This window comes from Orcinus orca, chromosome 5 (assembly GCF_937001465.1).
Source record: "Orcinus orca chromosome 5, mOrcOrc1.1, whole genome shotgun sequence".
NCBI lineage: Eukaryota > Metazoa > Chordata > Mammalia > Artiodactyla > Delphinidae > Orcinus > Orcinus orca.
Genome location: NC_064563.1, coordinates 78,634,318 through 78,647,862, shown reverse-complemented (window position 1 = coordinate 78,647,862; position 13,545 = coordinate 78,634,318). Strand labels below are relative to the sequence as shown.

Here is a 13,545-nt window from a genome sequence, read left to right as displayed (position 1 = left end):
AAATTGGGAGACTGGGATTGACATAAACACACTACTATATATAAAATAGATAACTAATAAACACCTACTGTATAGCACAGGGAACTCTACTCAGTACTCTGTAATGGCCTATATGGGAAAAGAATCTAAAAAAAGAGTGGATATATGTATATGTATAACTGATTCACTTTGTTGTATAACTGATTCACTTTGTTGTACACCTGAAACTAACACAACATTGTACATCAACTATACTCCAATAAAAATTTTTTTTAAAAAGGTAAACTCCAAGGAAACTGCCTTTTATTACCTATTTCTGGTACATGAAAAATACTGCCAGCTCAGTAAAATTTGTTGAATGAGTGATTAAATCATCAAAATCTAATAGGTATTAAAAACATACAAAACATTTAACTGTTTTCATTTATCATTATCTGATTGGGATTTTTTACTGAATAAACTTTAAATTTACCTATAAGTCACAAAAAAAATCAATAAAGTTGGGACCTCCCTGGTGGTCCAGTGGTAAAGAATCCACCTTCCAATGCAGGGGACGCAGGTTTGATCCCTGATCAGGGAACTAAGATCCCACGTGCCACGGGGCAACTAAGCGCTCATGCCACAACTAGAAAGAAGCCCCTGTGCCAAAACAAAGAGCTCACATGCCTCAATGAAGATCCCGCATGCCACAGCTAAGACCCAACACAGCCAAAAAAAAAAAAAGAATATTAAAAAAAAATAACAGGACTTTAAAAAAAAAAAAATCAATACCGTTGTTCTTCCTCCCAAGTGCCTTGTATACTCCCGTCTAGAAATGGTGAAAAATGTTTACTTAAGAAAGTGAAATGGGTGGTGTGCATAATGATCTTTGAAAAGTAGAACATCAAAGCATACAGATGTGCTGCACAGCTGAAGTTTTATTTAGGAGACTAGCCATGTTCATGTTTGTTAGGGGCCAATAAAGTTAAGGAAAGTTTATTAGGCAGAAAAGCTTGCTTCCTCTATATGACAAACTGTCCAAAGATCCCCTTTCACAGGTACTGCAGGTACCATGAGAACACATCTAAATAACAACACTGGGCAGGTACTTGCTTGACTACTTAATATAGAGATATATGAAAAACCTTAATATTTTCAATATTCATATATTATCACCATCATTTTCAATTCTATTTAAATGTAAGAACCAAAGTTATACAAATTTACCAACTCTTTTATTCCATCACAAAAAGGCAAAATACTGGAAATAAATTCTAAAGAAACACTTTTCATCATGCTTAGAGATGTCAAAAGTTGACAGTTTACTAAATCAAGGTTACATATAAAACTTGGTTTTACGTTCGTCAAAAAAAAAAAAAAAAAGAATAAATGCAACTAAATGTTTGCTCTAAAATGAGGCTCAACTTTTAAAGGTATGGGTTCCTTTATAGTGATCTTCCAAAATATTTGTTTCTAAATCTTTAACAACTTGACTGAAAAACTGGAAGTTTACAATTTATAAGATTATAACTCTCTTGATATAGTAAGCTATATACATGAAACTGTAAGGGGGAAAAAAGTGGTATCGCTATTTTAGGACTCAGGCACTTTGCTTCATCCCCCTGGCTAATTACTGCAAATGATATTTTTACCTACTCTAAACTTGTTAAACATCTAAGGAAACAGCTATTTCACAAAAACTTCTTTCCATTTGTCACTTTAAACATATTTTAAGTTATTATGAAACTCTATTTCAAAGTAATTTATTAGGCTCAGATATTAAGCCAAGTCCTACAGTTAACACTGATTTACTGAAGGAAGAAAAAAGACAAGCTGTGATAAATACTCTTAAGAAACAAAACTGACAAAAGTTGCAACAAGTTGTTGCTCCTTATTAAAAATTCTTCCCTATATTTGAAATGGTAATTTTAATGACCCTAGTAAGGGAGGCAACACTCACCAGTATGAATCTTCTCATGTCTCTGTAGCAGGTACTTCTGTATGAAACGCATGTCACATTGACTACATTGAAATGGTTTTTCACCTTAAAATAATTTCACATCCACAAATTAGTTACTGGATAAAACACAGTTTATAGTTACTATTTTTGAAGAAAGAAATCTTAGAAGCCCAAATTCTGGAAATTCCAAATTATCCACACAAAGTTTTTATACTATTCATTAACAGAATTTTATTTCCTCTCAATTTCCTCCCCAAGATTTAAAAATTCACATTCTCACAACCTCACAAAAATGAGATTAAATCTTTCAAGGGAAAAAGAAGTAAATAAATAAAGCAATTTAAAATAGAATTTAAAAATCACAAGGCTAGAAAGGACTCTAGAGGTTACCAAGTGTGTCTTAAACATCTCTTCTTTTTATCTGGAGGAAGATCCACCCACCTTGTTCTCCCTGGCTAACCACCACTTTATGCCCTTTCACTTATTTTCTCCAGAACCTTCAGAACTTTCTAAACATCCCCTTAAAAAAAAACTAATCCTGTCTCTTCAAACGTTCCCTCTCTGTTGGAGCCTTTCCTTTCAGTAGTCTACCCTATGTCTCAAATTCTTCACCACCCACTTGTCCTTTAACCCTTATACTCTGCTTTCTGAAAAGCTTACTCATGATCTCCCTGCTATTTATTCTTACGGTTTGTTCTCAGCTCTCAGGTCTCTCTCTATCCTCTCAGAAGGTTGTGCTATGGTTGATCCTACCCTCCTTGGAATTCTCTTTGGGCTTCTGGAACACTGTATTTTATCAGTTCATCAAATCTACCTTATTACTCTGTCTCCCTACCCACCCCTTAACTCAACGTACGTGTCTAGTAATCTTTCCCCAAAGATCTGTGATCAGGTCTTTAGTTCTGATCTCCACAACTTCATGTTATTTTTTTATATTTGATTCCCAAATTCATATTTCAAACTCCATCTGGACATCTCACATAGAAAAATAAATGCTGACAGGCTTTTAATAGTTCATTCTTTAACTGTTTCTCTAGCTAAAAAGAACACATTAAGCCAGATAAATATTCAATTAAGACTAATTTTGCACATCTATACTAATTGTTTTCTCATTTAAAGTTTTTCCTGCTTTCCTTCTTACATCCTGGCCTATGAAGTCTCTGATTTGAAATGCCAGGTTACCTAAAGCCTTAGAAATGAATGACATTTACAAGAAGATGAAAATAGCAAAGATAATAATTTTAATGGCCATAAGCCCACTTTAATTCAAGAAATACCTGTATGAATGAAGACATGTCTCTGTAAGTGATAGTTCGTTCTAAAGGCAGCATTGCAGTGCTCACAAACGTGAGATTTAGGGGTTTTCAAACCAAGTGATCCATCCTCATTTATTGTAAGGATCTGGTTTTAAAAAAAAAAAAGGCGAAACAAAAGAAAGAAATTTTTAAAACGTAATACTAATTTATAAAACAGATAATGCCTTTTAATGCAAACAATGGTCACCAGAAACTATGAAATATTTTTTCCTAAATAATCTTGAGAGGGCTATTAGAATAATGTTACCATTAATTTTAAGAAGGTACAATGTGACTCAGTATGGGTAAAAATCACTAATAAAACCTTGGAAGCTGGTTAGGTAAGATCTCAGCACTCTGCTCCCTCCTCTCCAAACCTGATGTCTAGTAGAGTCCCCTAAGTGTTCTCTGCTAGGGTGAGTATAGCTTTATTTTCAATTTCAAAATATCACATATGCAGGACAAAAGTCTTATGTTTTAGACATGGCGTAAATATCAATCAAATAGCACTGGTTAAATAAATCATGGAAAATGAATACAATTTAATATCATGTGGCTGTAAAATAAAACGAGAAAGCTCTCTATATACTTACATAGAAAGAGCTCGAGGATTTATTCTTAAGTAAGAAAAAAAGCAAGGTCCAGAATCTAGTATATAATTTTGCTAATTTTGTATACAAGATAGTACATATAGCAATATATATTTGTTTGCATATGCATAAAAACTATTTGAGAAGGATATACATAAAATGTATATAACCTTGGTTGTCATGGCTGGGGAACTTGGCATATAGGAGATATGGCAGGAGGGAGGTTTTACACTGTACATACTTAAAACATTTTTCTGAACCATACAAACGCTTACTTATTACGTTCTCCTTTTTCTTTCTTCTTAAAGAAGAAAAAAAGAAAACTAACTTTTTAAGTCATCCTAGAACTGAATTTTGAGTCTGGTTCAGTTTAGGACCTCTAAGGTTATTCTAGGACTACTAAACTATTGTTAAGCATATTCCTTAATAAATGAGAGTGGGTATGGGGAAGGAAGACAGGTGACAAAAGACATCAACCTTGTCTGCCTGTGCTTCCTGTGGTCGAGAATATCTTGGGCCAGGTCTGGACAGTTCCAGAGAGAAGCTCACCTTTGGGCTTCATGTATTCCAGTTTATCAACCATTTGTCCAACATGCAACATTTAAACTGCCTCTTCTCACCAGACACATGGCAGAGTGAAAATAACAAATAATCCCTTTTTTCATTATTGAGGAGAGAAGAAAGATGACAAAATATGATGTGAAGATAAGAAGCAGAGAAATCTAGGAGGTAAGATCAGGAGGAATATGGCAAGTGAGAGGGAAACAGTATTGGAGGTGGGGGCATACAGAGTGGGAGCCAAGAAACTGTGTACCACACAGGGTAGAGAAATCTAGCAAACATCTTACAAAATACAAAGTCCTGTGGAAACTGATTAGGGCCTGTAAATACACAGCTATGACCCCCTTCCCAAAACCTAGAAAGAGGGAGTAAGTAAGGAAAAAGGGCTTTAATTTTTTTAGAACAATTTTTTACTTTAAATTCAGGAAGACAATTCAGCCTATACTGTATGTAAATCAACGGTATTTATTATGCAAATTATACAGGGCATGTGGGTTCTGGGCAAACTGCCAATGTGGTCAACAATGCTTCAAAGTCTATGTACCAAAGTCACAGAGGGAAACATTTGGCAGGAGAATGCAAGTGGGTGTCACAGCTTCCTGAAGAGTCAGTGAGAACAGAAAGTTTCATCTCTGGTCAGTCAGTCTAAAATTTTTTCAACCCCTCCAAGTCACAAAATAATATTCAAGTTAACAATGTGTAAAACAAACGAACAAAAAACCCACAAAATCTTTTAAAACATGATTCAAAATATTTCCAACATAAAATAAGTTAACAAAAAGATGTGAAACATTTTATACGAAACAGAATAAAAACAAGATAGCACCAGGTATTTTTTCGCATATGTTGATAACAAATAAGAAGATCCAAGTGCCAAAAACATGGCAACTCAATAGCTTTCTGTGGCATAGCAACTGCAAGGAAAGGCTTTGTAAGGAACAAATCCGGCCCAAGTTACTTAATGTGAAACGGATGTAATCCTTGACTATACAAAGCCCTTTTATGAAGAGTTAAGGAGTTCTAGGTCATTGTTTTCTGGCACTGGGGGTAATGCTGCCTTTCACTGTGGACTCAAGCCTTAATTCAAGGTGGATTTTATGGATGAAACAGCAAACACTGACTTGTGAATAAGCAGACTGAAAAATCTAGCATATTTGTAAGTTCAATGACACAAAAATCAAATTGTTGAACATTTTGTATTTAATTTTATATTAATTTTTTTCTTTTCTTAGGCCAGGGTAACACACATCTTTGTATCAATATAAAAGAAAATTATCTTGCCTCAGAAGAACACCAGTGGCTCTTCCAATTTATAATGTTTTAAATATAACCGACAGATCTTGTCTGTTTTACTCACCACTATAACCCCAGTACCCAAACGGTATCATAGTGAAACTCTATAAATGTCTGTTGATATGGCTGCCTACTACCCATACCAAACATCCTCACAGCTTACCACTCTATTCTTTGTAAAACTTGCTGCAAATTCACTAAGTAGTAACATAGTGAAATGGCTATGTAAAGAACAAAGTTCCTTGGTGGAACAGAAATGGCTCATTAATACAGGTAAAATTATCTTCCTTGGTATAGACTTGGTTTCTTTTCCTGTTCACATCCTTTCCAGATCTTTTAGTAAAATGTGATCTACCAGGTAAGTGGATTTGCCTGAGATTAGCAGGCTTACTTGCTATGAGTACCATAAAATGTTTTTGCTTTTCTTTTTCCCTTCAACATATGAGCACCATTACAACGGAAGAATTTGAAATTTCCAAGTTTAAACCCTAAGGTGCCTGCTATAATATCTCCACATGATTTGTCTTGACTCCTGTCACTGCTGCTTTTGGAGAAATATGGTACGTTATAAAGATCAAGCAACCGGGCTTCATCAAGAGTAAAGAAATTAGTAATAGTCTAAACAATACTCAGCATACTTGATTTTTTTCCTTAACTGTTTCATAAGTTTAAAACAGAATTTTTCAGTAGAATATTTCAATACCAAATGGAACTCCTCAATTAATCTTTCTTAACCTCACGGTCCATTAGCAGATATATTTTTTGTTCTGAGCCAAATCTGTTCCCAGCTAGCTATCTATATACATAGCAATGCCTATGTTAAATAATATACCAATTTTCATCCAACGAAGCACTAACCTCTGCCTATTCAATTTAGAGATTTTTGACTCCTCAAGGGTCACTGCCACCAAATAACTGAAACTTGACACCCGTCAGTGAGAAAGTTTTATTCTCTTAAAAGGCAGATGTGATTTTCCCCACTCTATGTATACTATGTACTACTGAAATTGTTAAAGCATATTTTAAACTAATGATTATAAGTTTTATCATACATTCTTAAATCAATTTCTAAACCACCAAAACCCCAAAAACAATTTGGAGGAGACAGTTTAAAATTCTCACCTATTATGAGCTGTTTTACTGCAACTGAGGGTGGGGAGTGAGATCTAAAGTTCACTTTACTCTCCAAATCCAACTAGAAATGGAAGAAGAGTGCAAGCCCAAAGACATACAACAAAATAACAAAGTAGCCCAAAGCAATAACCACCTAAACATCCTGACCATCCTACTTATCGTTAATATCCCACCTCACGTTGTCACTTTCTTTCATTCTCCATGATTTTTACTGTCTCTCAGCATTTGATTTTACTTATTAACAAATTTCATTTCTAAACGGCAAGCTTTTGCCAGTGCTAGAACATGAAATTCACTATATCATAAGCATGGTATATATAACATGATATCAATAACTGATGTTCAGGAGAATGACCCTGAGCCTTAGAAAAGGTTATTTCTCTCATATTTCCTAAATATCAGGCAAAGAAGCATGTGAATTTTTTAAAAGGAAGGTTTACATCCAAATATTTTTTTAAATTAGGGTTTGATTCTGTGGAAAAATTATTTACCCAGAATACAAAATTCCCTGGAGAAATTAGATAAATAAAATACTAATACTTTTTTTTTTTAACTAATTTTCTTCTTCGTTTTTCTCTTAAGTACTATTCCTTATTTCCATCCCCATTCTTACAATCAGTTATTTACCGTAAGGCTACTCCTTCCACAATCAAGCTAACATGTAGGAGAAAGCTTGACAAATAGCTAGTATATCTATTTCTCTCCTTCTTTCAATTAAACTTTCCTCATTTTAAATCACTCAATTTAGAATCTTTTTGATACTAAAATCACTAATCTTTTCTGGGAACCAGTGGTGTATAATAAATTGCTGGGAATGGATTCTCTATATAATTCATAATCTATTTGATTTGTGGGACAGGCTCTTCCTTCCTGAGTTCAGCACAACTCTGAAAAATCAATTTCTACTCAGACCACCTACAGTGTTATAACAAAAAACCCAGTTCCTTTCTTCAGTACCTGATAAGAGATCCTGGCACATAACAGGCACTCAAATTATTTGCTGAGAGAATGAAAAAGGAGATACATTTCAGAATAAGGTAATCAAAAAGCACTCTGCTCTACCTCATTCTATTACTAAAGAGTTTGAAAAGACCTATAAAGCATATATAATACTGGATTAAGATAATATTGTTATATTTTACTGAAAAGGATTCTTAGAGTTCATCAATGTTAACTCAACAATCCTCATAAAACCCTTCTGTGGTGGAAAACATCATCACCCAATTCACATAAGTCAATAGCAAAGTCGGGTGGTAATACCTCATTTATCCAGAAACTTTTACTATTAAGACTTGAGATTCTCAAGCCCCAACGCAGCCAAAAAAAAAGTGGTGCTGGGAAAACTGGACAGCTACATGTAAAAGAAGGAAATTAGAACACTCCCTAATACCATACACAAAAATAAACTCAAAATGGATTAGAGACCTAAATGTAAGGCCAGACACTATAAAACGCTTAGAGGAAAACATAGGAAGAACACTCTTTGACATAAATCACAGCAAGATCTTTTTTTGATCCACCTCCTAGAGAAATGGAAATAAAAACAAAAATAAACAAATGAAACTTAAAAGCTTTTGCACAGCAAAGGAAACTACAAACAAGACGAAAAGACACTCCTCAGAATGGGAGAAAATATTTGCAAATGAATCAACGGACAAAGGATTAATTTCCAAAATATATAAACAGCTCATGCAGCTCAATATTAAAAAAACAAACAACCCAATCCAAAAATGGGCAGAAGACCTAAATAGGCATTTCTCCAAAGAAGACATACAGATGGCCAAGCAGCACATGAAAAGCTGCTCAACGTCACTAATAATTAGAGAAATGCAAATCAAAACTACAATGAAGTATCACATCACACCAGTTAGAATGGGCATCATCAGAAAATCTACAAACAACAAACACTGGAGAGGGTGTGGAGAAAAGGGAACCCTCCTGCACTGTTAGTGGGAATGTAAATTGATACAGTCACTATGGAGGACAGTATGGAGGTTCCTTAAAAAACTAAAAATAGAACTACCATATGACCCAGCAATCCCACTACTGGGCATATATCCAGAGAAAACCATAATTCAAAAAGACACATGCATCCCAATGTTCACTGCAGCACTATTTACAATAGCCAGGTCATGGAAGCAACCTAAATGCCCATCGACACACAAGTGGATAAAGAAGATGTGGTACATATATACAATGGAATATTACTCAGCCATAAAAAGGAACGAAATTGGGTCATTTGTAGAGACGTGGATGGATCGAGACTGTCATACAGAGTGAAGTAAGTCAGAAAGAGAAAAACAAATATTGTATATTAATGCATATATGTGGAACCTAGAAAAATGGTACAGATGAACCGGTTTGCCGGGCAGAAATAGAGACACAGAAGTACAGAACAAACGTATGGACACCAGGGGGGAAAGCGGCGGGGGTGGGGGAGACGAATTGGGCGATTGGGATTGACATGTATACACTGATGTGTATAAAACATGACTAATAAGGACCTGCTGTATAAAAAAATAAATAAAATAAAATTCCAAAAAAAAAACAGTACTCAGAGTTGTGAGGGTTAAATGAGTTAATGATATCAAGTGTTTAGAACAGTGCCTGGCACATACTAGTGTGTGTAAGAGCACTATAAAAATAGTTGTTATTATTATAAAGTTTGGAAAACAAGAAAAGCTGAGAGCAACCTTTTTAGTATGCAAAGAGTGTTAAAAGAGAATGAACCAGAATAGTAGGAAAGCAATTTCATTTCTTACAGTAGTGTTAAATATGGTGGAAGGGTAGACCATTTTATGTGAGGTTTTGCAAAGAACAATAAAAAGAGGGTGAAAATTGACCTCGCCAAGTACTGCAGGGACATGACATTAAAGTCAGGACAATAAATTCAACAAAAAAAGACTAGGTGATCTTTTAAAAAAAAAAAAATGTAAACCATAATCACCCTGGACTCTTAGTATAAATGGAAATCCCCTAAATTAGAATCTCCGAGGATGGGGCCTGCGTATTTATAACTGGAATAGACCTATGGGTGATCTAACGCAGAGCCACGAGAACCACCAACATGAATGCACTGAGACTGAATTAAGTCTACTAAAACTTTTCATACATTTCTAATAACTTTAGTTCTCTGTAGTCCTAATCCACAACAAAACAAAAAAAGAGTCAAAGGGGCAATGGAAGGTGATGTTAAGTGGCCACATGGGTACAGCAATGTAAAAATGAATAGTATATCATTAAGGAATGAGACAGTGAAGCAATTATAAGCAGTCAAAAAACTCTTAAAGTCTAGCAGTCAGGAGTTTTCAGGATGAGGGGAAAAAAGCCCTAACATCTCAGTCTTCCCAGAGGGCTTCACTATGATACGTATGATTTTTTCTTTAATGTTTACAACATCAACCCCAAAGCATTAAAAGCTGAATTATGTTCAAATGTACTATGTTTTAAAAGAAAACAACATATTAAAGATTTCCAACTAAGTGGTTAAAATAAAATTAAACATTTAAAAGGGACAAGTTTTTATTATATAGAAAATTTGCTTTCATAAAACAACTTATTCCATGACAGTATCAAATAACTTGATCAAGATAACATTCCCTAGCTTGATTACCCTCTTCTTCAGACATGCTGCCAAACGTATTTTGGCAATTTTCAAGTGTCAAATCTACCTTAAGATGACTAAGCTTTGCCATATGATAAAGGCTCAGGAAGCAACTACTGCTTAAAATTCATGGCAGCTAAAAATGACATAACATTACAGTATTTCTCAGCACAAAGCTTAGTTGGAAGGGACCAGGTCTACATGGATGTGTAAGCTCTAATATTTTTACTAAAAGTCCATAAGATAACTTCAGTGATACTTCCTGTATGGATCCCCAATCTAACATGACACAATGGTAACATATACTCAAAATATTAGTAATGGCAAAATCCAAGATTTGGGAAAAGTGTTTGCAGAGAGTGGAGTCCTCTAAGCATAATACATTACAATTAATTGAGAAACTTAAAGCTGTTTTTAAGGAATTTAAAACAAGCAACACATTGATTTATAAACATGAGATAAGGTTTTCTTTCTCTTCATACAGAAAGGGGAGAGTTACTTTAATGAAAAATCAGAAGTGTGAATGTTTAAACACATGTTCAAAGTTCTGAGACTCCAGACACAAAACCACTCATCTGGACACTGCAAGACCAGTGTTAAAAACAGACCACAACCATTCTCTGTCCTATTACATGTAACAGGTCAGGACAATCTAAAAATAACTGTTTTTGTTATTCTCACATCCATGTCTGCCATGTATTATTTCCAGTCATTTCAGCCTCCTAAGAACTGCTCTAAAAAGACTGCCCAAAACATTTTCTTATATACAGTATACTCAGAATAGGCCAAATCTTTCATCTAGCAACTACATAGATATATATACAAATATTTAAATAATGTCCTTAGAAATATTTTGATAATACATTATAAATGACTTTATCTCAAATTAGACAAGCAAAAATGGCTTAAACTGTAAAAATCTGATCTGTACTACCTAGAACATATAAAGATTCCAAATAACATCCTACTAGAAGATAATAATCTGAGTTTTAGTCAGAATTTCAGAATTATACTCAAGCATAGTATCAGAAAAACATGGCAATGAAACATCAAGGAAAATGTACAACTTACATATATTATTTTTAAAGACTTGAAATAGATTCCCCATAGATCAGCAATGAACCCAAAGTAACATAATCACTATCTCAATTTTAGAAATTAATTTTTTCCTCAAAGAACTTGATGTATTCATTAATGTAAAATTTTAAAAGTCTCATATATCACTGAGAAAAATATTAACCTCAAGAAAAGAAAGGGAAGAAAGGAAGGGGGGCATAAAGGGATAGCACAAAACATGAAATATAAAATGTCAATAATTATGGAAAAAAACACAAGTTTTAGTATGACCAATATCCAAAGAAATTAAAATTTAAACTATAATGAGACACCCATCTTAAGCTACAAAAAAAACAAAGTTTCATACTCAAGGCTGGTGAGAGTATGGACAAACACACCTTAGGTCCACTGCAGGTAGCAATGTAACTGATACAACATTTCTGGAAGGAGTAACATTATCAAGAAACTTTACTTATTTTGCTTGCTTCCTTGCTTATGTACTCATTTATTTTTAAAGAAACCTTTTTAAAAGTTCACGCCCTTTGATTTCGTAGTACACGAAGATCCATACACAAATATTTCAAGAGCAGCATGATTTAAAATGAAGGCAAAGAGAAAACAACTTTCCAACAACAGAGCAATCACTGAATATAATGTGATATATCAAAAAATAATACATTCATTATGCAGGTAATAAAATCGTTATAAAAAAATCTTTAATAACTTTAAAAATAGCTTACATACTCTTTAAGTTACAAATCAGGAAATTCAGCAATCTACACAAATTTGAAAATAGAAAGGGAATATTGCAGAAAATTAAGGTATTCACCTCTAGGAAATGTAACTATGGGTTATTTTAGTCTCTATATTTTTCAAACAGTAGCCACGCTTATATATCCCAAAAGCAGTGGTATGTTGGTAAATGTTTAACAACAGTTTAAGGAGTCAGTGGGCTGCGCTGCTGATTTCCATGGTGTAAATATTCTCACCATGCCTAATTTCAAGCTACCAATGGTTTTAGCACCAGCTTGCAAAATTCCTGAAAACTCAGCAATCAGCTCTGGCAAGCCAGTACAAAGTGGGTTCAGCACACCATTTGAGTCCAAAAGTATACAAATAATGATGATGATTATGATTTAAATCACAAATACAAAAACAAGTAGCCCTCAAAATAAAAAGGTCATGTTATAAAATCTTTTTTAAAAAGCCTTCTTCACTACACAAGGGAAGAAAACAAAAGATGAAAAATAACTATAAAGATATAAATTATACTATACAGAGTTCAAAGACTTCCCCGGAATACCAAAATGCTACATATAGTCAACTACTACTGTACTGAAAAGGAGAAAAGGCAGGCAATTCCTAATAGTATTTACGGGTCAGTTGTTTATTTATTAATCCATTCATTCACCCACAGTATTTATTGAGAGTCCCTTAGGCCTACTATTCCAGGCTCTTAGGATATAGCTGTGAATAAAATTAGTCCCTGCCCTGGTGGAGCTTACATTCTATTCTAGCACAGTTATCACACAACCTTTTCCTAATGAGTAATCAATACTGAATTTTCCTGAAACCATATATTAACATAAGTAAAACTAATATGAATGAGAAGCAAGGGCACTGCATACCATCTTTTAGTTTTTAAAGAAAAGAGAGACACGGGGTAAGAAAAGTTTGTTTTCAAAAAAAAAAAAAACAAAAAAACACGGTGAAAGGGAAGTGGAAAAATTTAAAGCAGTGGCCCACCACCTCTATTCAGGCAAGCATCCCTTCCTTTCTCCTGGTGAAGCTGATGCAACATTCCAACTTTACTAAGCCATATGAGACTTTTATGTTGCCTATGGTCCAGCCAGATTCCTGCCAATAAGATTAAGCAATTGTATGGGAGTAGTATGTTAGGAACCACCACCTTAAAATATTCTCTTACTTTTGCAGGAGAACGTTGTTTCCGTTTCTTCTTTTTCTGTAAGTCTACTGGCTCTCTGATTTGTTTTTTGTCTCTCATCAGTTGCTCAGATACATCAGTAAAAGTAATTTCCTGCTTTACACTTATCTGTTAAAAAAAAAAAGCCAATTTTAGAAATAAACAAAAAG

General features: G+C 34.1%; 1 protein-coding gene across 5 annotated transcripts in view; it reads right to left on the bottom strand.

Moving 5' to 3' along the window:
- The window catches only part of ZNF148 (zinc finger protein 148), a 129,525-nt gene that overhangs the window by 40,179 nt on the left and 75,801 nt on the right, over positions 1–13,545 (bottom strand). For all 5 annotated transcript variants that reach the window (XM_004278812.3, XM_004278811.3, XM_033403858.2 and 2 more), the window contains 3 exons: positions 13,379–13,504; positions 3,196–3,319; positions 1,919–2,002 (listed from right to left, as the gene is read on the bottom strand). In XM_004278812.3, the coding sequence (XP_004278860.1) occupies positions 1,919–2,002; positions 3,196–3,319; positions 13,379–13,504 (334 nt within the window). The remainder of the gene's footprint in view (positions 1–1,918; positions 2,003–3,195; positions 3,320–13,378; positions 13,505–13,545) is intronic.